At 46.5% G+C, this 26,852-nt stretch overlaps 5 protein-coding genes across 5 annotated transcripts in view; all 5 read right to left on the reverse strand.

Annotated features, from left to right (window-relative positions):
• LOC147099792 (ferritin heavy chain, oocyte isoform-like) overlaps positions 1-26,852 on the reverse strand; it is a 346,456-nt gene that overhangs the window by 268,553 nt on the left and 51,051 nt on the right. The gene's annotated exons all lie outside the window — the stretch shown is intronic.
• LOC147099801 (ferritin heavy chain, oocyte isoform-like) lies at positions 985-3,166 on the reverse strand. The gene is made up of 4 exons (XM_085969137.1): positions 2,990-3,166; positions 2,228-2,374; positions 1,684-1,809; positions 985-1,307 (listed from the first exon to the last, which is right to left on the reverse strand). Exons 1-4 carry the CDS (start codon positions 3,089-3,091, stop codon positions 1,158-1,160), a joined length of 525 nt encoding a protein of 174 aa, XP_085825263.1. The 5' UTR covers positions 3,092-3,166; the 3' UTR covers positions 985-1,157.
• LOC147099802 (ferritin heavy chain B-like) lies at positions 9,841-12,614 on the reverse strand. Its single transcript, XM_085969389.1, has 4 exons — positions 12,448-12,614; positions 11,708-11,854; positions 11,184-11,309; positions 9,841-10,792 (listed from the first exon to the last, which is right to left on the reverse strand). The coding sequence occupies exons 1-4, from the start codon at positions 12,547-12,549 to the stop codon at positions 10,643-10,645; spliced, it is 525 nt and encodes a 174-aa protein (XP_085825515.1). The 5' UTR covers positions 12,550-12,614; the 3' UTR covers positions 9,841-10,642.
• Positions 17,089-19,283, reverse strand: LOC147099803 (ferritin heavy chain, oocyte isoform-like). The gene is made up of 4 exons (XM_085969125.1): positions 19,098-19,283; positions 18,335-18,481; positions 17,792-17,917; positions 17,089-17,414 (listed from the first exon to the last, which is right to left on the reverse strand). The coding sequence occupies exons 1-4, from the start codon at positions 19,197-19,199 to the stop codon at positions 17,265-17,267; spliced, it is 525 nt and encodes a 174-aa protein (XP_085825251.1). The 5' UTR covers positions 19,200-19,283; the 3' UTR covers positions 17,089-17,264.
• Positions 23,191-26,539, reverse strand: LOC147099804 (ferritin heavy chain, oocyte isoform-like). The gene is made up of 4 exons (XM_085969390.1): positions 26,377-26,539; positions 24,248-24,394; positions 23,912-24,037; positions 23,191-23,515 (listed from the first exon to the last, which is right to left on the reverse strand). Exons 1-4 carry the CDS (start codon positions 26,476-26,478, stop codon positions 23,366-23,368), a joined length of 525 nt encoding a protein of 174 aa, XP_085825516.1. The 5' UTR covers positions 26,479-26,539; the 3' UTR covers positions 23,191-23,365.

A 26,852-nucleotide genomic window follows, 5' to 3' on the forward strand; every position in this document is an offset into this window, starting at 1 on the left:
GCAGATACAAGTTGAATGAGAATGCTGAGCAATTCTTAGCCCAGAAAGGTTGACACATATTGAAGTAAGCAGGTACTTGGTTATTATTTATTACATTCTGCTACACTATTATTTTTTTTGCTTTATAGACAACAATGTCCTGCACCCTAAACATTTTAGCCAAAACTTGCTTTACCAGCCTCACGCGTAGTACATGGTATGTGGAGAGAGTGGAGATGCGGGGTTTATTCTTCTTCGAGCAAAGATTGTCGAGGGATTTTCCGAACTATATGAAATTTTGATTTAGAATAATTAAGGAGGAGTGGTTTCCACTGGTGGGGTGTTAACTAGAGGACACAGATTTATAATAATTACCAAGGAACCAGAGCAAAAACAGAGCTTATTCCCCCTAAATTATATGAAAGTGAGTTGTTACAAGCTGGAATGAACTGCTTGCCAGAGTGGGGGGGGGGGGGGGGGGGGGGGGGTAGATTCAGTAGTGACTCAAGTGAATTAGATATATACTTAAAACAGGGAGGAAAAAAAAAAAAAGATAGGCTATGGGGAAAAGTAGGAGAGTGGGACTAATTCAATAGCCAGCACAGCTATGATAGGCTGACTGGCCTCTCTGATGCATGTTTCTATAAATGGGGGTGAAAAGGATGCTACACATTCATGACATGGAGTTATCAAATGCCCACCTAACAGAGCAACATCACTGGTCAAGAACAGGTACCTGAATTCCCATGGTTGTCAGCCAAGAGATTGTTCCAAGGAGAAACTCAAGCAATCTTGCATTTTGTGAAATACAAAAACCCTCAGGTCTCCAATTTGGAGATGTAACCACAGACATCTGGTCAGGCCAAATGAGGCAGGGGGGAAAAAATGCAGCTCAAGTTCCTGCACAAGTTAAACAGCTCGGTCATCTGCTGCTGAGGCTATCACGAGCTGGGGGTCACAGACACCAGATCCACTACTCAATTTACACAAGGAAAGACAAACCACTCCAATGCTGAATAGCTTTTATTTTCCTTGACAGCACTTGGAGGGGAAAAAAGTCAGCTCAAGAATGAACCACATCCAAAGCCATCATTCACCTCAAGTCTCAGTCACACTTCATAGTGAAGTTGGAGGTCCCTCATCAATATGAGATGAATTGAATGCTGAAGGATAGGGAATCATTCCCCTAATGTGAGCTTGTCAAACAGGTACTCTCCCATGCCATTCTCAGGGGCTCCCAGTCTCTTCAAGTTGGTGATGTGATCTCCAAGCTTCTTGATCATCTTCACTTGCTCATCCAAGTAGTGGGTCTCCAGGAAGTCACACAACTGGAAAAAGGAAAGAGAAACCAGTCAGTACAGACAACAGATCAAGGATAACACTGAGGAATTGCTCCACATCTTCTCCGGGACTGGATGGTTGGTACAAGTAGAGCATTTGGTGGATTATGCCCCAGGTGAGATTACTGCACAGGTGTCAAATTCAATACTTTAGAATTGTATTCTACAACTCCTTCAGATACTAGAGTGCCCCCAGGAGAGGTTTAATGATAAAGTCTACAGTATGATCTGGACCATTCATTAAAAAGGGCTTGTTGATATCTCTGCAATGGAGAAACAGTCTTACTGGATATGGAGATCTTTCCAATTTCAACCATCACCCTCAACACATCTGAAATTCATAGTTGGAACATTAGAAACTTACATGAGGGTCAGTGCTCACAGTGGAGAGTTTGTGCAGATCCAGCAGACTCTGGTTGACATTCTTCTCCATCTGCAGAGCTCTCTGCATCGCCTCCAGACTATTGCTCCACTCATCCTGCTCTGGTTTCTGGAAAAAAAAAAAACCAGAATTTACTTGAGAATGTTCTACCTCAATGAAGGAAATTAAAGGCTGCAACAACCTCAAGAGTTCCTGCCCAAGGCATTCAATACAATGGAGTCTGTGCAAGACAGTGGATGACACAGGGAGATGCAGCAGCAAATCACTCATTACCTTGAAATGAATACCACCTCCCACCATCTGCAAGTGAATCAATGAAGATTTAATCTCCTTATGGAAGATGGGACTTCAAACCAGAAATACTGAATGAACAGTGGATTCTAGTATCAAGTCTGCTGGGAAGATTGGATGGTTGTCTTAAGCTTGAAATGCAAGCTCTTTCTTTCTCTTCCACTCTCCATTTCCCACCTGAATCCCAAAAGTAGTTCAAAAGTCAAAGAAGCTCATCCTGTTTCTGAAAAGATACCTTGATGTCCTCCAGGACAATACGCCCCCCACGTCGATTCTGGAATTTCATCAGTTTCTCAGCATGCTCACGTTCCTCATGTGACTGCTCCTTAAAGAACTCGGCAAAGTGACGCAGGGCAACATCATCCCGGTCAAAGTAATAGGACTGCAAAGAGAAAGGAAGTTAGGCCAGGCTAAAGTTTCACCCGCATGCAATTCAAAATTATTTCTGATCAGACTGGTTATTGTGCAATGCCTTATTTAGAAGAAATATCATTTTCAACTAGTTATTAAATGTTTGTTCATTGAACAGTCGGTCTCTTCACATTAGAAACAGCACAACTAAACTAGCTAATAGGAGGATCTATCAGCAGGAAAGATTGGGGGTGGGGGTAGAAATAAAGACCAAGCTGGAGACCAGAGGTCAGTGGAACTACTTCTACTCATTTCTTGTGGAAAGTTAGTAAAGGAAGAACTGCAAATCCAACAATTTCCCACTCAAATCATGTCATTAAGGAAGGTTTTACCAACAGTACACCATCCTCAACTCACTTCAACAGAAGGCATGAAGGCCTAACCAGCATTTGATTAATTGCAGTCACTTAATTGAAATATTTGCACTACAGTCAAATCCATACTCTTCAACTGGTGACCAATTCAAGACAAGAAAACAGCTCCCATTTGACATTTAAGCCCTTTTAGGTCATGCAACTAAAACAACTAGATATCTAACTAGTTTATTACATAGAAATCATTCAAATAAAGTAGATAGATAACTCACCATGGAGAGATAAGCATAGGAGGAATAGAGCTCCATGTTGATCTGCTTGTTGACAGCATCCTCACAGTCCTTGTGGTAGTTCTGACGCACTTGGGAGGCCATCTTAATTTCTATAGTGTGTCTGGATTTCAGCAAATCTACCACCTAAACTTGCTCACTCAGTCTAACTGCTGTGAAAGTGAGAACCGGCACATTTTAAACACTTGGACAACCCCTCATTTGCATAACAGATGATGAATGACAGTTATTGGTAGCCAATCAGATCACTTCCATGCCTCAACAAAATCCACAAACTCATTAATTAATAAATAAAGTGAGCATTGGGTGAGCCAATCAGAGCTTTGAAAGTAAGTTTTGCTGATTACTTACTAGCAACCTCGTTGTCGAGTCCTTTGACCTCTCTTACAAATGTTTTGTTTAAATGTCCTGAACTTAAAATACATAGGCCTAGAAATTCAGTCTAGCCACTTTTGGGGCGGTAAAGTCGGGCGGGCGATAAAGTTAGCGCCCGCCGGAAAGTGGAGGCCACTTCGCCGAAATTCAGTAGCTTTGGCCAAGGAGTTTGGGCGAGCGCTGAAACTGGCATTGCATTCCTATCTTTAGGCGCTAAGCCGGCGGTGCGGACTGATAACGCCGAGGCCGGGCGCAGCGCAGGTGCGGTCATGTTTTGATTGACAGCAGACACCCTCACGCCGGCCAGCTCTTAAAGGGGGAAGGGTCGACTTTGTCTGCTGCCACGCCCTGGATAGTGGAGCCCTGCAGCTAGGCCTGAACACTGCTGGTGGACCCAAATAGCGCCTGAAGCCATGCAGAAGGCCCGTGAACGAGCGCAGCGCTTCTCAGAGCATGCTTTGAGGGTGCTGCTTAGGGGGTTGGAAAAGAACAGAGAGATCTTCTGCCCAGACAGTGGCAAGAAGGCTCCTAGGAGGCAGTACAGGAGAGCCTGGAGGGAAATCGCCCAGAGGGTGTCAGCCAACAGCGATGTCCCCAGGACTGGTGACCAATGCCGCAAGAAGTACAACGACCTCACTTGGTTGGTCAGGGTGAGTACCCTTTCCAGTGTCCTCCTCATCCTTGCATGTGCACCTCACATTATGGGCAAAGGGACCTCAAAGGCCTAATGGCCAGCCCTCCTCCCGCAGCTATGGCACTGGCATGATCATCAATAGCACTTTCTGCACTTCACACACTGGCCAAGCTATTTGACCATGGGAGGCAGTGCACACAACAACAGGGCACCACACTGGCCAAGCTATTCGACCATGGGAGGCAGTGCACACAACAACAGGGCACCACACTGTACTTAGAGGCCATCCTTTCTCTTGCAGGCCAAGCTGGCGCAGAATCTGAGGCGCCGGACTGTCACCGGGGGAGGCCGTGCCCAGTTCCAGGAGCTCAGTGACCTGGAGGAGCGCGTGGCTCGACTCATGCATGCCCGGGTGGTTGGCCCCGTTGATATTGGCGATGCCGACCCTGTGCTGGGCCCCAATGGTAAGGACATGACCGTTTGCACCTCTCTCGTTCCCCTTGCGCTTCAGATCTACATCCTTTGCCACTGTCCGACCAATGCGCATAATGCCACCAATCATGCCTCCCTCGCTGACGCCCTGTCCTCACTCTAAAGCTACTCTTGTGCCTTCCTGCTTTCAGCTGGTGAGGAGGAGGTCCCTGAAGCTGAGAGTGCCAGTCCCTCGGAAGAGGAGGACGACGAGGACCAAGAGGAAGGCGGCACATCGGGGGAACCCTCATCCGCGCCAGGGGATGGCAATGGAGGGGACACGTCTTGCCTGGAGGAGAGCCAGGGGGAAGTGTTGCAGGGGGGTGTAGCTCCTGGGCCCAGTGGCGTCCAGGCACGTGGGAAGGGTCGGGCAGCACGGCGGCCTTCTCCCCAGAGGGGGGAAGTGTTGCAGGGGAGGGCAGTTGCTGGGCCCAGTGGCGTCCAGGCACGCGGGAAGGGTCGGGCAGCTCGGCGGCCTTCTCCCCAGAGGGAGAGTCCGGCCTCCAGTCCGGAGACGGTCCTCGCCCAGGAGGTGCGCCTCCTTGATGAAATGTCCGCGGCCTCGGAGCGGCGCCACAACGAGTTCATGGGGGTTGTGGGACAGTTGCCTCAGGCCATTGAGTCCCTGGCTCATAGTGTGGCCGATTTCGGGGACTCACAGGCCAGGGGTGTCGACCAACTCGCGGCAGCACAGGACGCGAGTCGAGAGTTCATGAGTGGTGCCGTGCAGACACTGGCTGATCTGATGCGGGCACAGACCAGGGCAGTTCGGGCACTCACTTCTGCCACACTCGCTGTGTCACGGAAGCATCGCCAGGGCACCCGCCGCCCTGCTGCAGCACAGCGGTCTGGCCTTCACCAGATTGCTGCGCTTGCTGCAGTGCCAGCCCGGCCGAGTGCCAGTGTCTCTGGCGACCAGCGAGCGCCTGGCATCAGCCAGCTTGCCCCCATTGATGCAGCCGCCACTGCCACTCCCCCAGCCAAGCTGCGACGAGCTGCTGGAGAGACTGATGCTGCCCAGCCACAGCTGCAGCAGTCAGCAGCCGGCCCCTCCAGGGCCGGACCTCGTCTAGGCCGACCCCCAAGGGCATCTGCCGTCACGCATTGTGCCCCTCAGGAGCCTTCCCCCAGCCTTGGAACACCCACAGGGCCCAGGTTGAGGCGGAGCAACAGGTCGGGCAGGGGCCGGAGAAGCCTGCACAAGGACTCGCCCTGTCGGCACACCAAGTAGAGTGTGTTGCCAACTGTTTTTTTATATGGGGGTGTTTGTGTTCTGTATGGGGGGTGGGCTTATTTTGCTAACGCCGAAGATGAAGGCAACTGTTTTTTTATATGGGGGTGTTTGTGTTCTGTATGGGGGGGGCTTATTTTGCTAACGCCGAAGATGAAGGCAACTGTTTTTTTATATGGGGGTGTTTGTGTTCTGTATGGGGGGGTTTGTCTTGGTTAGGCCAAGGATGAAGGCCAATTGGATGGACAAGTTTTGTTATTCCTCCCCAGGTTGTGGGAGTGAGATATGTTTTTGACTGTTTTTTGGGGGTGTTGTCTGTTTTCCTGTTTCATGTGGGAAGGGCCCTGAGTTTGTTAAATAAAGCTTTTTATTTATTCAGCTTGTCCAGGTGTCATGTTTCAAGTGGTTGTTGCGTTAACCGGCTGAGGGCTTGCGGAGCGGCTGCATTCAGGTGCGTTCATTGCCACAAGCCATTCCCTGACAGGGGGCCTAGAAGTGTTGTTCAATAAGCCGCCGGCGGACGGCCCTTGGACCTTGTGGCTCCCTCCTGGGCTGGTACTCCTCCTCCTCCTCCTCCTCCTCATGGTCCTCCTGCTCGTCCTCCTGAGGTGGTGGTCCAACGTGAGGTGGCAGTGCCTGAGTCCTGCGGATAGCCAGGTTGTGCAGCATGCAGCAAACGACGATGAACTGGGAGACTCTATCCGGCGAATACTGTAGAGATCCGCCGGATCGATCCAGGCAGCGGAACCGTTGCTTGAGGAGGCCAATCGTTTGCTCTATGATGTTCCTTGTGGCTTGATGGCTTTCGTTGTATGCCTCCTCCGCAGGGGTCCTGGGCGCGCGGAGCGGGGTCATGAGCCATGTACACAAAGGGTAGCCCTTGTCCCCAGTAAGCCATCCCCTTGGTGGAGGCTGTGCCTCGAACATGTCAGCCACAGTAGTCTGGCGCAGGATAAATGCATCGTGGCTGCTTCCTGGAAAGCGGGCATTGACAGCTAGGATGCGCTGCCTGTGGTCACACACCAGCTGTACATTGAGGGAATGGTAGCCCTTCCGGTTGCGGTAATCCTCGGCATTGCCGATAGGTGCCCGCATAGCCACATGCGTGCAGTCAATGGCGCCCTGCACCATGGGGAAGTCGGCGATCCTGGCAAATCTGACTGCACGCTGCTCCTGCCTCTCTAGGGTCATGGGGAAGGAGATGAATTGGTGTCTCCTTGCAAAAAGGGCATCGGTGACCTGCCGGATGCAGCGATGCACGGCGAACTGGGAGATGTTCGCTATGTCCCCAGCAGCGGCTTGGAATGAGCCGCTTGCACAAAAGTTCAGAGCCACCATGACCTTCACTTCCACCGACAGAGACGTCCTGCACATCAGCTGTGGACGCAGATCTCTGTGAAGCAGCTGGCAGATCTCTGCAACCACCTCCCTTCTGAAGCGCAGCCTCTTAACACAATGCGCGGCAGTCATGGTGAGATAGGACACCTGCTGCCGGTATTCCCTGAGTGGGTAAGGCCTATGTTGCCGACGCCTGATGGCCCCTCTGCGTCTAGGCATGGCTGGCCCTCTCACACAGCGTCTGCGAGCCCTTCGCACATAATGCTGGAACTGAGGGTTGGAACCCCATGCAGCCCCCATAATAAACTTGCAAACAGTGAAATCACAATGAGTGAAATTTCCAAGCTCTGGCCAGAAGCCAAAAATACCTCTCCTATGTTGTCCCAAATCAGGAAGGTCTGTTCCTTGGTCTCTGTCCAGAAATCCAAAGCACTAAAGTCATTACAGCAAAATGGCTGGCCTTTATAGTTCAGTCTAAGTGCCCTTTAATTAGCGCTCCCCGAGGCCCGCAGGGCCTCTGCTGCGTTCCACTTCACAGTTCTTAACAGCGCCACGCCCACATTGGGCGGGCGCCACTGAATTTCCAGTTTGGGGCGCACAAACAGCGTTGCACGACGAAATGACGTCATAAGCTGCGCGCGCAGCTGAGCGGGCGCAAACACTTTGCGCCGGCGCTAAATGTCAACTGAAGTTGGGCGTAGGCGCAGATCGGCCTGCGCCCGGGCGCTAAGTGCCTAGCGTTGGAAATCTACCCCTCTTATGGTGCTAACGGCTGGCGGACGCAACTGAATTTCTAGTCCATAGTTCGTTATACCTTTGTACTTGCAATACAGTCACCTTAGGAATTCAGATGAATTTGTGACAAAATTAGAGATTTGTTTGTTTATTGCAGGTGGTTGTGTACTTAATGTAATATCCAGAGATCAGGTGGTCCAGGGTGAGTCTGCACTGTCAGCGAGTAAGGAAGATGGAAATTCTACCCCATGTGTGCAGAGGGTGATGGTTGTGGAGTCCTTGTTTTACTCTCATTATGTTCTGCGTTTACATATAATCCAGTATATATTTGTAACCGGGTTGGGTTTACATCCTGTGAATCTAAGGTGCAACCAATCATGTTTATGGATCTTAACCGCCAGTGTGAAATGCACCATCCGGCTAATTCACAGGATTTGATGGTAAAGCTGGATCATCTGCTCGTGGTTTAATAGCAGGGTGTCTGGCAGTTTATTATAAAAGGGAAAGAAAGAGCTTGCATTTATATAGCGCCTTTCACAACCTTCTAGTTTGGTAACAATTGCAAACTTGGGATACGGTTCCCCCATTCCAAATCCAGGTCACTTATCTATCTGTATAGTGAAAAACTGACTCCAGCTCTAATCTCTGGCACTCACCACATTTCACTGCTTCCCAACCCAAGAATGTCTCTTTTATAACAACTCTCCGCCTATTACCTTTTTAAAATAATTAAAATGTATTCTAGGAATAAGGGCATCGCTAGCAAGGCTGGCTTTTATTGCCCGTCCCTACTTTGTCTGTGAAGGTGGTGGTGAGCCTTCTTCTTGAACCGCTACAGTCCGTGTGGTGAAGGTTCTCCCAACAGCGGTTAGATAGTGAGATCCAGAATTTTAACCCAGTGACGATGAAGGAACCACTATTCCTTCGTAGTTTGCTTGAAGGTCAGAATAGATATACTGCATCTATATGGCACAGAAAATGCCTCTAAAATGTCTGTTGGTAGAACACAATTTCCCTGCTGTAGCATAAATGCAGCGGAGGCCAGAAGATCTCTGGTGATTTCGAGAACAGCAAGGTCAGGATTTGACCTGTGCCCTACTCTCACTGCCAAGTGTAGTGTAGAGTAGCAATTAAATGGAATACATACTCCTTAAAACAAATGTACAATTAACCAGCAAAAAAAGGTCATGATCCAAATCCTAAATACAGGATTCATGTGTAGCTTTTTACACTGGTGAATGTGTGTCCCACTAGCACATATCCAAACATCCTTCTTACCAATACTCCCTGCCCAAGAGGGTGGAAGTCAACCCCAAAGAAACATTTGCTTAATCTTGAAATTGCAAATGATTATTAGTTAATGCAGTGTGTGCTGGTGATAGGCAGTGTCTAGACTTCCAGTGGCCATTGTGTAACGAGCTGGTTTCCATTCCTTGCCCTGGCAGAAAGAAGTTGAATCAGATGCTGAGCAGTTCTTAGCCCAGAAGGTTAGCCCATATTGATGGAAGCAGTGTCTTATTTATCATTTATTACATTCTGCTGTGCTATTATTTATTTTGTGCTTTAGCCAACAATGTCCTGCATCCTGAAAATTTTAGCCTAAACTTGCTTTGCCAACCTGATGCAGATGGCATGTGGAGAGACTGGGATTGTCCTGCTTAGAGCAGAGAATGTCAAGGGGTGTTCCAAATTATAGGGGGGGTTCTGATTAAGAGTAAAGAAGGAGTGGTTTTCAGTGGTGGATTGGTAACTAGAGGACACAGATTTACAATAATTGCCAAGGAACCAGCGCACAGTTGGAGAGTTCCCTCCCCCCCTTCAATTATATAAAAAAGGTGAGTTGTTACAAGCTGGAATGCACTGCTTGAAAGGGTAGTGGCAATAGATCCAATATTGACTCAAGGGAATTTGATATATACACCTGAGACAGGAAAAAAATGACACGAGGTTGAAAGTGCAACTAATTGGATAGTCAGCACAGGTATGATGGGTTGAATGGCCTCCTTCTGTGATGCATGTTTGTATAATGTGGGTGAATAGGACACTACACATTCATGATATGGTGTTGTCAAGAGCCCACCTAACAGAACATCATCACTGGTCAAATACAGTTATCTGAATTCCCATGGTTGTCAGCCAAGACAATGTCCAAATTAGAGGCTCGAGTAATCTTGCATTTTGTGAAATACCAAGACCCTCAATTCTCCTCTTTGGAGATGTAGCCACAGACCTCTTGTCAGGCCAAATGAGGCATGGGGGGAGAAAAAAGGTAGGTTAGAATCCAGCCACAAGTTACAAGAAACTCTCGATTTACCGGCACCTAAATAACCAGAAATCTCAGTTAACCGGCAAAATTCAGGAGTAGGTTCAGGTAAGTTTTACTTCATATTACTAGCCGTTCCTCAATCTGTGGCTGTGCAATCGGGGTTCCTGCATATGTTGCTTAGCAACAGGGAAGCCTGGATTTGTTGCTGTGTACGGAGCTCTCGTTCCTTTTAACTATACCTCTCTCTAATCCGGACTTTTCGATAAACCGGCACTATGCCGGTCCCGTCAGTGCCAGATAAGAAAAATAGTTTCCTGTAAACAGCTAGATGTTCTGCTGTGAATATCTCCAAGCTTGGTGACAAAGTTACTAGATCCACTATTCAATTGGCACAAGGAAAGACAAACCACTCCAGTGCTGAATAGCTTTTATTTTCATCGACAGCAGTTAAAGGAGAAAAATCAGATCAAGAATGAACCACACCCAAAGTCAACATTCACCTCAAGTCTTAGTCACACTTCATAGTGAAGTTGGAGGTCCTACAACATTATGTTGAGATTCAATTGAATGCAGAGGGATAGGGAATCATTCCCCTAACGTGTGCTTGTCAAACAGGTACTCTCCCATGCCATTCTCAGGGGCTCCCAGTCTCTTCAAGTTGGTGATGTGATCTCCAAGCTTCTTGATCATCTTCACTTGTTCATGCAAGTAGTGGGTCTCCAGGAAATCACACAACTGGAAAAAAAAAGAGAAACCAGTCAGTACAGACAACAGATCAAGGATAACACTGAGGAATTGTTCCGCATCTTCTCCTGGACTGGATGGTTGGTACAAGTTGTGCACTTGGTGGATTTTGCCCCAGGTTAGATTACTGCACAGGTGTCAGATTCAATACTTTAGAATTGGATTGCAGAACTCCTTCAGATACTATAGTGCTCCCAGGCCAAAATTAATGATAAGTCTACAGTATGATCTGGAACCTACATAAAAAAGGGCTTGTTCAAAGCTCTGCAATGGACAAACAGTCTACTGGATATGGAGATCATTCCAATAGTTGCATTAAATGGCAGGTAAATGCCTCAGCCATCACCCTCAACACATCTGAAGATTCATAGTTGGAACTTACATGAGGGTCTGTCCTCTCAGTGGACAGTTTGTGCAGATCCAGCAGACTCTGGTTGACATTCTTCTCCATCTGCAGAGCTCTCTGCATCGCTTCCAGACCATTGCTCCACTCATCCTGCTCTGGTTTCTGGAATAAAAAGGACAGAAGTTACTTTTGAGAAAGTTCTACCTCAATGAAGGAAATTAAAGGCTGCAACAACCTCAAGGGTTTCTGCCCAAGGCAATGGAGTCTGTGCGAGGCAGTGGATGACATGGAGAGGCAACAGCACATTATTACCTTGAAATGAATACCACCTCCCACCATCTCCAAGTGAATCAATGAAGACTGAATCTCCTCATGGAAGATGGGACTTCAAAAGAGAAATACTGAATGAACAGTGGATTCTGGTATCAAGTCTCCTTGGAAGATTGGATTGCTGTCTTATGCTTGAAATGTAAAAGGTTTTTCCTTTCTTTCCCACCCCCAGCCCAACCCCAAAAGTAGTTCACAAGTTAAAGAAGCTCATCCTTTTTCTGAAAAGATACCTTGATGTCGGCCAGGACAATACGCCCCCCACGCCGATTCTGGAATTTCATCAGTTTCTCAGCGTGCTCACGTTCCTCATGTGACTGCTCCTTGAAGAACTCAGCAAAGTGACGCAGGGCAACATCATCCCGGTCAAAGTAATAGGACTGTGGAGAGAAAGAAAGATTTCACCTGTGTGCAATTCAGAATGATCACTTGGCAGACTGGTTATTGGGCAATGCCTTATTTTGTTGAAATATCATTTTCAACTAGTTATTAATGTTTGTTCATTGAACAGTCGGTCTCTCTTCTCACATTAGAAACCACACAACTAAATTGGCAAAAAAGGAGGCTCCATCAGCAGGAAAGACTGGGGGAGGGAAATAAAGGCCAAGCTGGAGATCAGTGGAATTACTTCTACTCATTTGTTATGTAAAGTTAGTAAGGGTATGACTGCAAAACCAACAGATTCATGCTGCAAGATCAACTCACCGAAGGAAGGTTTTACCAACAGTACACCATCCTCAAGTCACTTCAACAGACGGACTAACCAGCACATGATTAATTGCAGCCACTAATTGCAACATTTGCACTAGTCAAATCCATTCTCTTCAACCTGTGACAAATACAGGACTAGAAAACAGCTTCTGTTTGAAGTTTAAGCCTTTTTAGATCATGCAACTAGGAAACAACTAGACATCTAGCTAGTTTATTATATAGACATCATTCAAATAGAGAGTAAAGTGGATAGATAACTCACCATGGAGAGATAAACATAGGAGGAATAGAGCTCCATGTTGATCTGCTTGTTGACAGCATCCTCACAGTCCTTGTGGTAGTTCTGACGCACTTGGGCGGCCATCTTAATTTCTATAGTGTGTCTGGATTTCAGCAAGTCCACCAACTAGACTTGCTCACTCAATCTAACTGCTGTGAAAGTGAGAACCAGCACATTTTAAACTCTTGGACAACCCCTCATTTGCAGAACAGATGATGAGTGACAGTTATTGGTAGCCAATCAGATCACTTCCATGCCTCAACAAAATCCACAAACTCATTCATCTATATATATAAAGCGATGCTTCTGTCCGTCTGTCTGTCTGTCCTTCTGTCTGTCTGTCCTTCTGTCTGTCTGTCATCGCCTGTGCGTCTGGGCGGCTATGCGCTCGAAAGTTACAGGGCGTAGCTATGCGTGCGTTACGTCGAAAGAAAGCTTACCTTTCCAAAACGGTTTTAAGCATATTTGCATTTCGGCCGAGCTAAAATCGCGCCCGCGGTATCCGAAAAACCTTAACATTCCGCTCATTAGCATCTCATTATCCGCTCATTAGCGACAGAGTGACCTCGAGCTCGACCAATCGTACGCCGGGTTGCTGGCTTTTGCCGCCGGGCCAATCGGTGCGTGTGTGGGCGGGCCTTATCGTTCTGAATCGAGGTGAGTCGCCGCCATCTTGATTCCAAACTTTTTATTTCTTTTTCCCGCTTTCTGCGTCTTTAAAAAAAACGTTGCTTTTAAAACACATATTGTTTAAAAAAAAAATGATTTAGAAAGTCATTAACTTATCTAATCTCATTAATTTTCCTACCTTTCCCCGTTTTTCCAGGTAGGCCTCGAAGCCTCGGCCTCTCCTCCGCACCCACGCCCGAGCTAGGCACCTCCCGGCCCCACTCGAAGGCTGGAGGGGCGGGCCTCAGCCCAGCGCCGCTACCTTACTAAAGGGTGCGCGCGCAGCAGGAGCAGCTCAGACGCGGCGTCTCTCTCTCTGGCTCGGCCGGGGGGCGGGGCTTGGTGAGCGTCAACGGTTACCCTGGCAACCGGGCCCGCCGGCCGTCTCGCGATCGGCGGTCTTGAAGCCAGCTCGGGAGGCCGGTGCTCGGAAGATCGCGCCTCCGGAGTTCGGTGCTTGGTTGGTGGTGGGGGGGGCCTCGGGGGGGCCAACCTCGGCAGTTTGGGGGTGGGGATCAGGGGGCTCGGGAGTTTGGGGGGACGGGGATCAGGGGGCTCGGGGACTCTCCCCCTTCCCCTCCCCTCCCCCCCTCCCTCCTCTCCCCCTCCTCTCTCCTCCTCCCTCCTCCCCCCGCCCCTCCCTCCCCTCCCCCCCACCCTCCCCTCCGCCCTCCCCTCCCCTCCCCCCTCCCTCCCCTCCCCCCAGTTGCTCTGTCTCTTCCCCCCAGTCGCTCTCTCTCTTCCCCCCAGTCGCTCTCTCTCCTCCCCCCAGTCGCTCTCTCTCTTCACCCCAGTCGCTCTCTCTCTTCCCCCCAGTCGCTCTCTCTCTCTCTTCCAACAACAACATGCCCTCGAAAAAGCCTCGGCACCGCCGGGCACTTCAGCTAGTTAATTAATAAAGTGAACATTGGGTCAGCCAATCAGAGCTTTGAAGTTAAATTTAGCTGATTACTTATGAGCAGCCTTTTTGTTATAGAGTCATAGTCACAGTTATACAGCACAGCAAGAGGCCCTTCGGCCCGTCTTGTCCGCACCGGCCATCAAGCCCTGTCTATTCTAATCCCATTTTCCAGCACTTGGTCTGTAGCCTTGTCTGCTATGGCGTTTCAAGTGCTCATCTTGTTGTTGTCGAGTCCATTGACCTCTTTTAAAAATATTTTGTTTAAAATGTCCTGAACTTAAAATACATAGTTATACCTTTGCACTTGCAATATAGTCACCTTAGGAATTCAGATAAATTTGTGACAAAATTAGAGATTTGTTTGTTTATTGTAGATGATTGTGAACTTAATGCAATATTCAGAGATCAGGTAGTCCAGGGTGAGTCTGCACTGTCAGCGAGTAAGGAAGATGGAAATTCTATACCAAGTTTGTCAGAAATCTACCCCATGATTGCAGAGAGTGATGGTTGTTGGGAAAGAAAGAAGAAAGACTTGCATTTCTATAGCGCCTTTCATGACCACAGGACGTCCCAAAGGACTTTACAGCCAATGAAGTACTTTTGAAGTGTAGTCACTGTTGTAATTTAGGAAATGCGGCAGCCAATTCTGCACAGCAAGCTCCCACAAACAGCAATGTGCTAATGACCAGATCATCTGCTTTTGTTATGTTGATTGAGGGATAAATATTGGCCAGGACAGCGGCGATAACTCCCCTGCTCTTCTTCGAATAGTGACATGTGATGTTTTACATCCACCCGAGAGAGCAGACAGGGCCTCGGTTTAATGTCTCATCCGAAAGACGGTACCTCTGACAGCGCAGCACTCCCTCAGCACCGGCATTGGAGTGTCAGCCTAGATTGTTGTGCTCAAGTCTCTGGAGTGGAACTTGAACCCACAGCGTTCTGATTCAGAGGCGAGAATGCTACCCACTGAGACACAGGTTGATTCTCATTACATTCTGCGTGCCATATAATCCAGTATATACCTGTAACGGGGTAGGGTTTACATCCTGTGAATCTGAGGAGCGACCTGTTTAGTTTATGGATCTTAACCGCCAGTGTGAAATGCACCATCCAGTGAATTCACAGGATTTCATGGTAAACCTGGATCATCTGCTAGTGGTTTAATAGCAGGATGTCTGGCAACAGGAGTGGGATAAAAGGGAAAGAAAGAACTTGCATTTATATAGCGCCTTTCACAACCTAGTTTGGCAACAACTGCAAACTTGGGATATGGTTCCCCCATTCCAAATCCAGGTCACTTATCTATCTGTATAGTGAAAAACTGACTCCAGCTCTAATCTCTGGCACTCACCACATTTCACTGCTTGCCAACCCAAGAATGTCTCTTTTATACCAACTCTCTGCCTATTACCTTATTATTAAATAACATTCATTCTGGGAATAAGGGCATTGCTAGCAAGGCTGGCATTTATTGCCCGTCCCTACTTTGTCTGTGAAGGTGGTGGTGAGCCTTCTTCTTGAACCGCTACAGTCCATGCGGTGAAGGTTCTCCCAACAGCGGTTAGATAGGGAGCTCCAGGTTTTAACCCAGTGACGATGAAGGAACCACTATTCCTTCGTAGCTTGGCTAAAGGTCAGAATATATATACTGTATCGATATGGCACAAAAAAAGCTTCTAAACTGTTTGTTGGTAGAACCCAGTTTCCCTGCTGTAGTATAAATGCAGCGGAGGCCAGAAGATCTCTGTTGACTATGAGAACAGCAAGCTCAGATTTTGACCTGTACCCTACTCTCACTGCCAAGTGTAGTGTGTAGAGTAGCAGTTAAATGGAATACATACTTAAAAAAAACAATTAGCCAGCAAATGTCACGATCCAAATCCTAGATTCATACGCGGCCTTTTACACTGGTGAATCTATGTCGCACTAGCACATATCCAGACACCCTTCTTACTCCCTGCCCACAAGGGTGAAAGGCAACCCCAGAGAAACATTTGCGTAAACTTGAAATTGCAAATGACTATTAGTTAATGCACTGTGTACTGGTGACAAAGTGTCTCGTCATCCAGTGGGCACTGTATAAAGTGTAAAGAGCTGGTTTCTATTCATTGCCCTGGCAGATACAAGTTGAATCAGAATGCTGAGCAATTCTTAGCCCAGAAGGTTGACACATATTGAAGTAAGCAGGTACTTGGTTATTATTTATTACATTCTGCTACACTATTTTTTTTTGCTTTTGCACCCTAAACATTTTAGCCAAAACTTGCTTTACCAGCCTCACGCGTAGTACATGGTATGTGGAGAGAGTGGAGATGCAGGGTTTATTCTTCTACGAGCAAAGATTGTCGAGGGATTTTCCGAACTATATGAAATTTTGATTTAGAATAATTAAGGAGGAGTGGTTGCCACTGGTGGGGTGTTAACTAGAGGACACAGATTTATAATAATTACCAAGGAACCAGAGCAAAAACAGAGCTTATTCCCCCCTAAATTATATAAAAGTGAGTTGTTACAAGCTGGAATGAACTGCTTGCCAGAGTGGGGGGTAGTAGATTCAGTAGTGACTCTCAAGTGAATTAGATATATACTTAAACAGGGAGAAAAAAGAAAGTTTATGGGGAAAAGTAGGACTAATTCAATAGCCAGCACAGCTATGATAGGCTGACTGGCCTCTCTGATGCATGTTTCTATAAATGGGGGTGAAAAGGATGCTACACATTCATGACATGGAGTTATCAAATGCCCACCTAACAGAGCAACATCACTGGTCAAGAACAGGTACCTGAATTCCCATGGTTGTCAGCCAAGAGATTGTTCCAAGGAGAAACTCAAGCAATCTTGCATTTTGTGAAATACAAAAACCCTCAAGTCTCCAATTTGGAGATGTAACCACAGACATCTGGTCAGGCCAAATGAGGCAGGGGGGAAAAATGCAGCTTAAGTTCCTGCACAAGTTAAACAGCTCGGTCATCTGCTGCTGAGGCTATCACGAGCTGGGTGTCACAGACACCAGATCCACTACTCAATTTACACAAGGAAAGACAAACCACTCCAATGCTGAATAGCTTTTATTTTCCTTGACAGCACTTGGAGGGGAAAAAAGTCAGCTCAAGAATGAACCACATCCAAAGCCATCATTCACCTCAAGTCTCAGTCACACTTCATAGTGAAGTTGGAGGTCCCTCATCAATATGAGATGATGAATTGAATGCTGAAGGATAGGGAATCATTCCCCTAATGTGAGCTTGTCAAACAGGTACTCTCCCATGCCATTCTCAGGGGCTCCCAGTCTCTTCAAGTTGGTGATGTGATCTCCAAGCTTCTTGATCATCTTCACTTGCTCATCCAAGTAGTGGGTCTCCAGGAAGTCACACAACTGGAAAAAGGAAAGAGAAACCAGTCAGTACAGACAACAGATCAAGGATAACACTGAGGAATTGCTCCACATCTTCTCCGGGACTGGATGGTTGGTACAAGTAGAGCATTTGGTGGATTATGCCCCAGGTGAGATTACTGCACAGGTGTCAAATTCAATACTTTAGAATTGTATTCTACAACTCCTTCAGATACTAGAGTGCCCCCAGGAGAGGTTTAATGATAAAGTCTACAGTATGATCTGGACCATTCATTAAAAAGGGCTTGTTGATATCGCTGCAATGGAGAAACAGTCTTACTGGATATGGAGATCTTTCCAATTTCAACCATCACCCTCAACACATCTGAATATTCATAGTTGGAACATTAGAAACTTACATGAGGGTCAGTGCTCACAGTGGAGAGTTTGTGCAGATCCAGCAGACTCTGGTTGACATTCTTCTCCATCTGCAGAGCTCTCTGCATCGCCTCCAGACTATTGCTCCACTCATCCTGCTCTGGTTTCTGGAAAAAAACAAACCAGAATTTACTTGAGAATGTTCTACCTCAATGAAGGAAATTAAAGGCTGCAACAACCTCAAGAGTTCCTGCCCAAGGCATTCAATACAATGGAGTCTGTGCAAGACAGTGGATGACACAGGGAGATGCAGCAGCAAATCACTCATTACCTTGAAATGAATACCACCTCCCACCATCTGCAAGTGAATCAATGAAGATTTAATCTCCTTATGGAAGATGGGACTTCAAACCAGAAATACTGAATGAACAGTGGATTCTAGTATCAAGTCTGCTGGGAAGATTGGATGGTTGTCTTAAGCTTGAAATGCAAGCTCTTTCTTTCTCTTCCACTCTCCATTTCCCACCTGAATCCCAAAAGTAGTTCACAAGTCAAAGAAGCTCATCCCGTTTCTGAAAAGATACCTTGATGTCCTCCAGGACAATACGCCCCCCACGTCGATTCTGGAATTTCATCAGTTTCTCAGCATGTTCACGTTCCTCATGTGACTGCTCCTTAAAGAACTCGGCAAAGTGACGCAGGGCAACATCATCCCGGTCAAAGTAATAGGACTGCAAAGAGAAAGGAAGTTAGGCCAGGCTAAAGTTTCACCCGCATGCAATTCAAAATTATTTCTGATCAGACTGGTTATTGTGCAATGCCTTATTTAGAAGAAATATCATTTTCAACTAGTTATTAAATGTTTGTTCATTGAACAGTCGGTCTCTTCACATTAGAAACAGCACAACTAAACTAGCTAATAGGAGGATCTATCAGCAGGAAAGATTGGGGGTGGGGGGTAGAAATAAAGACCAAGCTGGAGACCAGAGGTCAGTGGAACTACTTCTACTCATTTCTTGTGGAAAGTTAGTAAAGGAAGAACTGCAAATCCAACAATTTCCTACTCAAATCATGTCATTAAGGAAGGTTTTACCAACAGTACACCATCCTCAACTCACTTCAACAGAAGGCATGAAGGCCTAACCAGCATTTGATTAATTGCAGTCACTTAATTGAAATATTTGCACTACAGTCAAATCCATACTCTTCAACTGGTGACCAATTCAAGACGAGAAAACAGCTCCCATTTGACATTTAAGCCCTTTTAGGTCATGCAACTAAAACAACTAGATATCTAACTAGTTTATTACATAGAAATCATTCAAATAAAGTAGATAGATAACTCACCATGGAGAGATAAGCATAGGAGGAATAGAGCTCCATGTTGATCTGCTTGTTGACAGCATCCTCACAGTCCTTGTGGTAGTTCTGACGCACTTGGGAGGCCATCTTAATTTCTATAGTGTGTCTGGATTTCAGCAAATCTACCACCTAAACTTGCTCACTCAATCTAACTGCTGTGAAAGTGAGAACCGGCACATTTTAAACACTTGGACAACCCCTCATTTGCATAACAGATGATGAATGACAGTTATTGGTAGCCAATCAGATCACTTCCATGCCTCAACAAAATCCACAAACTCATTAATTAATAAATAAAGTGAGCATTGGGTGAGCCAATCAGAGCTTTGAAAGTAAGTTTTGCTGATTACTTACTAGCAACCTCGTTGTCGAGTCCTTTGACCTCTCTTACAAATGTTTTGTTTAAAATGTCCTGAACTTAAAATACATAGTTCGTTATACCTTTGTACTTGCAATACAGTCACCTTAGGAATTCAGATGAATTTGTGACAAAATTAGAGATTTGTTTGTTTATTGCAGGTGGTTGTGTACTTAATGTAATATCCAGAGATCAGGTGGTCCAGGGTGAGTCTGCACTGTCAGCGAGTAAGGAAGATGGAAATTCTACCCCATGTGTGCAGAGGGTGATGGTTGTGGAGTCCTTGGGCTGAAAATTCAGTAGGGTTAGCGCCCATTTTGCGGCGCTAGAGGGCCTAGCGCCGCAATGATAGCCGTTTCTGAAATTCACTTCGGCGCTGCCATCGGCGTTAGCCGGTTGCGCTGCGCCGGCACCGATGACGTCATCGGTGTGCGCAGCGTCCCGGTTGCCGTGGCAACGCGCCCGAACGCCGAAATTCAGTTGCGGCCGCCTCGCCCGTGGCAGCCGCAACTAAGACTCTGGCAACCGAGTCTTACACAAGTTAGCGCCGGCGCATTAAGGTCGCGTCGGCCGCCTGCCCGCACCACCCTCCCCGGACTCCTCCACCCCCCCCCCCGCGGAACAGATGCGTCTGGCCTGCAAGCCCGGCACTTGTCCGAGGTGCCGGGCTCATTTTTGAAAAAATCAAACGGCCAGCGATCGGGTGAAGGCAGCGCCTCCTTAACGGGAGGAGGAGGCCTGCACTTCCCCAGCCTGCCGCACCGCATCGGGTGCCGCAGCGCCGGATTAGCGCCGCAATGCGGCACTCAGCGCCCATTGGGAGGCACTCATGCCCGCCAGTAGCGCCGGCAGCCGTCTGGGCGCGGCGCTACTGAATTTTTGGCGCGCGCAAGGGAATTAGCGCCGGCGCTAAATTTCCGGTGCTAAAGCCCTGGCGTGGCGTCAACTCAATTTCTAGGCCCTTGTTTTACTCTCATTATGTTCTGCGTTTACATATAATCCAGTATATATTTGTAACCGGGTTGGGTTTACATCCTGTGAATCTAAGGTGCAACCAATCATGTTTATGGATCTTAACCGCCAGTGTGAAATGCACCATCCGGCTAATTCACAGGATTTGATGGTAAAGCTGGATCATCTGCTCGTGGTTTAATAGCAGGGTGTCTGGCAGTTTATTATAAAAGGGAAAGAAAGAGCTTGCATTTATATAGCGCCTTTCACAACCTTCTAGTTTGGTAACAATTGCAAACTTGGGATACGGTTCCCCCATTCCAAATCCAGGTCACTTATCTATCTGTATAGTGAAAAACTGACTCCAGCTCTAATCTCTGGCACTCACCACATTTCACTGCTTGCCAACCCAAGAATGTCTCTTTTATAACAACTCTCCGCCTATTACCTTTTTAAAATAATTAAAATGTATTCTGGGAATAAGGGCATCGCTAGCAAGGCTGGCTTTTATTGCCCGTCCCTACTTTGTGAAGGTGGTGGTGAGCCTTCTTCTTGAACCGCTACAGTCCGTGTGGTGAAGGTTCTCCCAACAGCGGTTATATAGTGAGATCCAGAATTTTAACCCAGTGACGATGAAGGAACCACTATTCCTTCGTAGTTTGCTTGAAGGTCAGAATAGATATACTGCATCTATATGGCACAGAAAATGCCTCTAAAATGTCTGTTGGTAGAACACAATTTCCCTGCTGCAGCATAAATGCAGCGGAGGCCAGAAGATCTCTGGTGATTTCGAGAACAGCAAGGTCAGGATTTGACCTGTGCCCTACTCTCACTGCCAAGTGTAGTGTCTAGAGTAGTAATTAAATGGAATACATACTCCTTAAAACAAATGTACAATTAACCAGCAAAAAAAGGTCATGATCCAAATCCTAAATACAGGATTCATGTGTAGCTTTTTACACTGGTGAATGTGTGTCCCACTAGCACATATCCAAACACCCTTCTTACCAATACTCCCTGCCCAAGAGGGTGGAAGTCAACCCCAAAGAAACATTTGCTTAATCTTGAAATTGCAAATGATTATTAGTTAATGCAGTGTGTGCTGGTGATAGGCAGTGTCTAGACTTCCAGTGGCCATTGTGTAACGAGCTGGTTTCCATTCCTTGCCCTGGCAGAAAGAAGTTGAATCAGATGCTGAGCAGTTCTTAGCCCAGAAGGTTAGCCCATATTGATGGAAGCAGTGTCTTATTTATCATTTATTACATTCTGCTGTGCTATTATTTATTTTGTGCTTTAGCCAACAATGTCCTGCATCCTGAAAATTTTAGCCTAAACTTGCTTTGCCAACCTGATGCAGATGGCATGTGGAGAGACTGGGATTGTCCTGCTTAGAGCAGAGAATGTCAAGGGGTGTTCCAAATTATAGGGGGGGTTCTGATTAAGAGTAAAGAAGGAGTGGTTTTCAGTGGTGGATTGGTAACTAGAGGACACAGATTTACAATAATTGCCAAGGAACCAGCGCACAGTTGGAGATTTCCCTCCCCCCCTTCAATTATATAAAAAAGGTGAGTTGTTACAAGCTGGAATGCACTGCTTGAAAGGGTAGTGGCAATAGATCCAATATTGACTCAAGGGAATTTGATATATACACCTGAGACAGGAAAAAAATGACACTAGGTTGAAAGTGCAACTAATTGGATAGTCAGCACAGGTATGATGGGTTGAATGGCCTCCTTCTGTGATGCATGTTTGTATAATGTGGGTGAATAGGACACTACACATTCATGATATGGTGTTGTCAAGAGCACACCTAACAGAACATCATCACTGGTCAAATACAGTTATCTGAATTCCCATGGTTGTCAGCCAAGACAATGTCCAAATTAGAGGCTCGAGTAATCTTGCATTTTGTGAAATACCAAGACCCTCAATTCTCCTCTTTGGAGATGTAGCCACAGACCTCTTGTCAGGCCAAATGAGGCATGGGGGGAGAAAAAAGGTAGGTTAGAATCCAGCCACAAGTTACAAGAAACTCTCGATTTACCGGCACCTAAATAACCAGAAATCTCAGTTAACCGGCAAAATTCAGGAGTAGGTTCAGGTAAGTTTTACTTCATATTACTAGCCGTTCCTCAATCTGTGGCTGTGCAATCGGGGTTCCTGCATATAAACACAGAAGAACACAGAAATCACACAGTGCAGATAGAGGCCATTTCAGCCCATCGAGCCTGCACCGACACATATCCCACCCGATCCCCATAACCCCTACACCAACACATATCCCACCCTATCCCCGTAACCCCACGTATTTAATCCCCCTAACACTAAGGGTCAATTTATCATAGCCAATCAACCTAACCCACACATCTTTGGACTGTGGGAGGAAACCGGAGCACCCGGAGTAAACCCACGCAAACACGGGGAGAATGTGCAAACTCCACACAGACAGTCGCCCGAGGCCGGATTCGAACCCGGGTCCCTGGCGCTGTGAGGCAACAGTGCTAACCACTATGCCACCATGCTGCCCATATGTTGCTTAGCAACAGGGAAGCCTGGATTTGTTGCTGTGTACGGAGCTCTCGTTCCTTTTAACTATACCTCTCTCTAATCCGGACTTTTCGATAAACCGGCACTATGCCGGTCCCGTCAGTGCCAGATAAGAAAAAGAGTTTCCTGTAAACAGCTAGATGTTCTGCTGTGAATATCTCCAAGCTTGGTGACAAAGTTACTAGATCCACTATTCAATTGGCACAAGGAAAGACAAACCACTCCAGTGCTGAATAGCTTTTATTTTCATCGACAGCAGTTAAAGGAGAAAAATCAGATCAAGAATGAACCACATCCAAAGTCAACATTCACCTCAAGTCTTAGTCACACTTCATAGTGAAGTTGGAGGTCCTACAACATTATGTTGAGATTCAATTGAATGCAGAGGGATAGGGAATCATTCCCCTAACGTGTGCTTGTCAAACAGGTACTCTCCCATGCCATTCTCAGGGGCTCCCAGTCTCTTCAAGTTGGTGATGTGATCTCCAAGCTTCTTGATCATCTTCACTTGTTCATCCAAGTAGTGGGTCTCCAGGAAGTCACACAACTGGAAAGAGAGAAACCAATCAGTACAGACAACAGATCAAGGATAACACTGAGGAATTGTTCCACATCTTCTCCTGGACTGGATGGTTGGTACAAGTTGTGCACTTGGTGGATTTTGCCCCAGGTTAGATTACTGCACAGGTGTCAGATTCAATACTTTAGAATTGGATTGCCGAACTCCTTCAGATACTATAGTGCCCCCAGGCCAAAATTAATGATAAGTCTACAGTATGATCTGGAACCTACATAAAAAAGGGCTTGTTCAAAGCTCTGCAATGGACAAACAGTCTACTGGATATGGAGATCATTCCAATAGTTGCATTAAATGGCAGATAAATGCCTCAGCCATCACCCTCAACACATCTGAAGATTCATAGTTGGAACAGTAGGAACTTACATGAGGGTCTGTCCTCTCAGTGGACAGTTTGTGCAGATCCAGCAGACTCTGGTTGACATTCTTCTCCATCTGCAGAGCTCTCTGCATCGCCTCCAGACCATTGCTCCACTCATCCTGCTCTGGTTTCTGGAATAAAAAGGACAGAAGTTACTTTTGAGAAAGTTCTAAAGAGAAATACTGAATGAACAGTGGATTCTAGTATCAAGTCTCCTTGGAAGATTGGATTGCTGTCTTATGCTTGAAATGTAAAAGGTTTTTCCTTTCTTTCCCACCCCCAGCCCAACCCCAGAGGTAGTTCACAAGTTAAAGAAGCTCATCCTTTTTCTGAAAAGATACCTTGATGTCGGCCAGGACAATACGCCCCCCACGCCGATTCTGGAATTTCATCAGTTTGTCAGCGTGCTCACGTTCCTCATGTGACTGCTCCTTGAAGAACTCAGCAAAGTGACGCAGGGCAACATCATCCCGGTCAAAGTAATAGGACTGTGGAGAGAAAGAAAGATTTCACCTGTGTGCAATTCAGAATGATCACTTGGCAGACTGGTTATTGGGCAATGCCTTATTTAGTAGAAATATCATTTTCAACTAGTTATTAATGTTTGTTCATTGAACAGTCGGTCTCTCTTCTCGCATTAGAAACCGCACAACTAAATTGGCAAAAAAGGAGGCTCCATCAGCAGGAAAGACTGGGGGAGGGAAATAAAGGCCAAGCTGGAGATCAGAGGTCAGTGGAATTACTTCTACTCATTTGTTATGTAAAGTTTGTAAGGGTATGTCTGCAAAACCAACAGATTCATGCTGCAAGATCAACTCACCGAAGGAAGGTTTTACCAACAGTACACCATCCTCAAGTCACTTCAACAGACGGACTAACCAGCACATGATTAATTGCAGCCACTAATTGAAACATTTGCACTAGTCAAATCCATTCTCTTCAATCTGTGACAAATACAGGACTAGAAAACAGCTTCTGTTTGAAGTTTAAGCCTTTTTAGATCATGCAACTAGGAAACAACTAGACATCTAGCTAGTTTATTATATAGACATCATTCAAATATAGATACATAGAAGATAGGAGCAGGAGTAGGCCATTCGGCCCTTCGTGCCTGCTCCGCCATTTAATGAGATCATGGCTGATCCTTTAATTCAGTATCCCGTCCCCGCCTTCTCTCCGTAACCCTTAACCCCTTTTGCCCGTAGAAATATATCTAATTCCCTCTTAAATATATTTAATGAGTTGGCGTACACTGCCCTCTGTGGCAATGAGTTCCACAGGTTCACCACTCTCTGAGTGAAGAAATTCCCCCTCATCTCTGTCCTAAATGGTTTAGCCCTTATCCTTAAATTATGTCCTCTAGTTCTGTTCTCACCCGCCAAGGGAAACATTCCTTCTGCATCCAGTCTGTCTAGACCTGTCAGAATTTTATACACTTCTATGAGGTCCCCTCTCAATCTTCTAAACTCCAGTGTGTACATCCCTAAACTACATAGTCTCTCCTCATAGGTCATTCCCGCCATTCCTGGTATCAGCCTGGTGAATCGCCGCTGCACCCCCTCCATGGCAAGAACATCCTTCCTCAGATGAGGCGACCAAAACTGTACACAGTACTCGAGGTGTGGTCTCACCAGTGCCCTGTACAGCTGCAGCAAGGTATCCCTGTTCCTGTATTCTAACCCTTTTGCTATGAAGGCCAGCATACCGTTTGCCTTCTTGACCGCCTGTTGCACCTGCATGCTCGCCTTCAGTGACTGGTGTACAAGAACACCCAGGTCTCTCTGTACTTCCCCCTCTCCCAATCTATTGCCATTTAAATAATAATTTGCCCTCCCGTTCCTGCACCCAAGGTGGATAACTTCGCACTTGTCCACATTATAGTGCATCTGCCATTTATCCGCCCAATCGCCCAGTCTGTCCAAATCGCTCTGGAGCTTCCTGGTCTCTTCCTCTGAGCCCACCCCACCTCCTAGTTTAGTGTCGTCTGCAAATTTGGAAATGCTGCATCCGACTCCCTGATCCAGGTCATTAATGTAAATTGTGAACAGCTGGGGGCCCAGGACAGATCCCTGTGGTACCCCACTTGTTACTGCCTGCCATTCAGAAAATGACCCGTTTATTCCAACTCTCTGTTTTCTATCTGACAGCCAGTTCCCTATCCACGCCAAAACTTTCCCCTTTATCCCATGAGCCTCAATTTTCCATGCTAATCTTTTATGTGGGACCTTATCGAAGGCCTTTTGGAAGTCCAGGTACACCACATCTACTGGCTCTCCCCCATCTATTCTACCAGTTACTCCCTCAAAAAATTCCAATAGATTAGTCAAGCACGATTTACCCTTTGTAAATCCATGTTGACTCTGTCCTATCCTGTCCCCATTTGCTAAGTGCTCCGCTATTTCATCCTTAATGATGGACTCCAGCATTTTGCCCACAACTGATGAGAGAGTAAAGTAGATAGATAACTCACCATGGAGAGATAAACATAGGAGGAATAGAGCTCCATGTTGATCTGCTTGTTGACAGCATCCTCACAGTCCTTGTGGTAGTTCTGACGCACTTGGGCGGCCATCTTAACTTCTATAGTGTGTCTGGATTTCAGCAAGTCCACCAACTAGACTTGCTCACTCAATCTAACTGCTGTGAAAGTGAGAACCAGCACATTTTAAACTCTTGGACAACCCCTCATTTGCAGAACAGATGATGAGTGACAGTTATTGGTAGCCAATCAGATCACTTCCATGCCTCAACAAAATCCACAAACTCATTCATTAATTGTGAGCATTTGGTGAGCCAATCAGAGCTTTCAAAGTAAGTTTGGCTGATTACTTACTAGCAGCTTTGTTCTCTTTTGGTCAAACATATATCGACTGTAAATTAATAAAACTTTACAAATTAAATTAAAATTGCATTGCCCGGGGTGATGATGCACTCCAGTCCCCGCGG

Source organism: Somniosus microcephalus, chromosome 28 (assembly GCF_052327205.1).
Source record: "Somniosus microcephalus isolate GS21.2 chromosome 28, FLI_Smic_1.0, whole genome shotgun sequence".
Lineage (NCBI taxonomy): Eukaryota > Metazoa > Chordata > Chondrichthyes > Squaliformes > Somniosidae > Somniosus > Somniosus microcephalus.

Coding starts and splice junctions, on each gene's coding strand:
- LOC147099801 (XM_085969137.1), bottom strand. CDS start 3,091: ATGGCCTCCCAAGTGCGTCAGAACTACCACAAGGACTGTGAGGATGCT. Junction 2,375..2,989: donor CCTATGCTTATCTCTCCATG/GTGAGTTATCTA, acceptor TTCTCTTTGCAG/TCCTATTACTTTGACCGGGA. Junction 1,308..1,683: donor CTGTGAGCACTGACCCTCAT/GTAAGTTTCTAA, acceptor TCCTTTTTCCAG/TTGTGTGACTTCCTGGAGAC.
- LOC147099802 (XM_085969389.1), bottom strand. CDS start 12,549: ATGGCCGCCCAAGTGCGTCAGAACTACCACAAGGACTGTGAGGATGCT. Junction 11,310..11,707: donor TTGTCCTGGCCGACATCAAG/GTATCTTTTCAG, acceptor TTTTTATTCCAG/AAACCAGAGCAGGATGAGTG. Junction 10,793..11,183: donor CTGAGAGGACAGACCCTCAT/GTAAGTTCCAAC, acceptor TTTTTTTTCCAG/TTGTGTGATTTCCTGGAGAC.
- LOC147099803 (XM_085969125.1), bottom strand. CDS start 19,199: ATGGCCTCCCAAGTGCGTCAGAACTACCACAAGGACTGTGAGGATGCT. Junction 17,918..18,334: donor TTGTCCTGGAGGACATCAAG/GTATCTTTTCAG, acceptor GTTTTTTTCCAG/AAACCAGAGCAGGATGAGTG. Junction 17,415..17,791: donor CTGTGAGCACTGACCCTCAT/GTAAGTTTCTAA, acceptor TCCTTTTTCCAG/TTGTGTGACTTCCTGGAGAC.
- LOC147099804 (XM_085969390.1), bottom strand. CDS start 26,478: ATGGCCGCCCAAGTGCGTCAGAACTACCACAAGGACTGTGAGGATGCT. Junction 24,038..24,247: donor TTGTCCTGGCCGACATCAAG/GTATCTTTTCAG, acceptor TTTTTATTCCAG/AAACCAGAGCAGGATGAGTG. Junction 23,516..23,911: donor CTGAGAGGACAGACCCTCAT/GTAAGTTCCTAC, acceptor CTCTCTTTCCAG/TTGTGTGACTTCCTGGAGAC.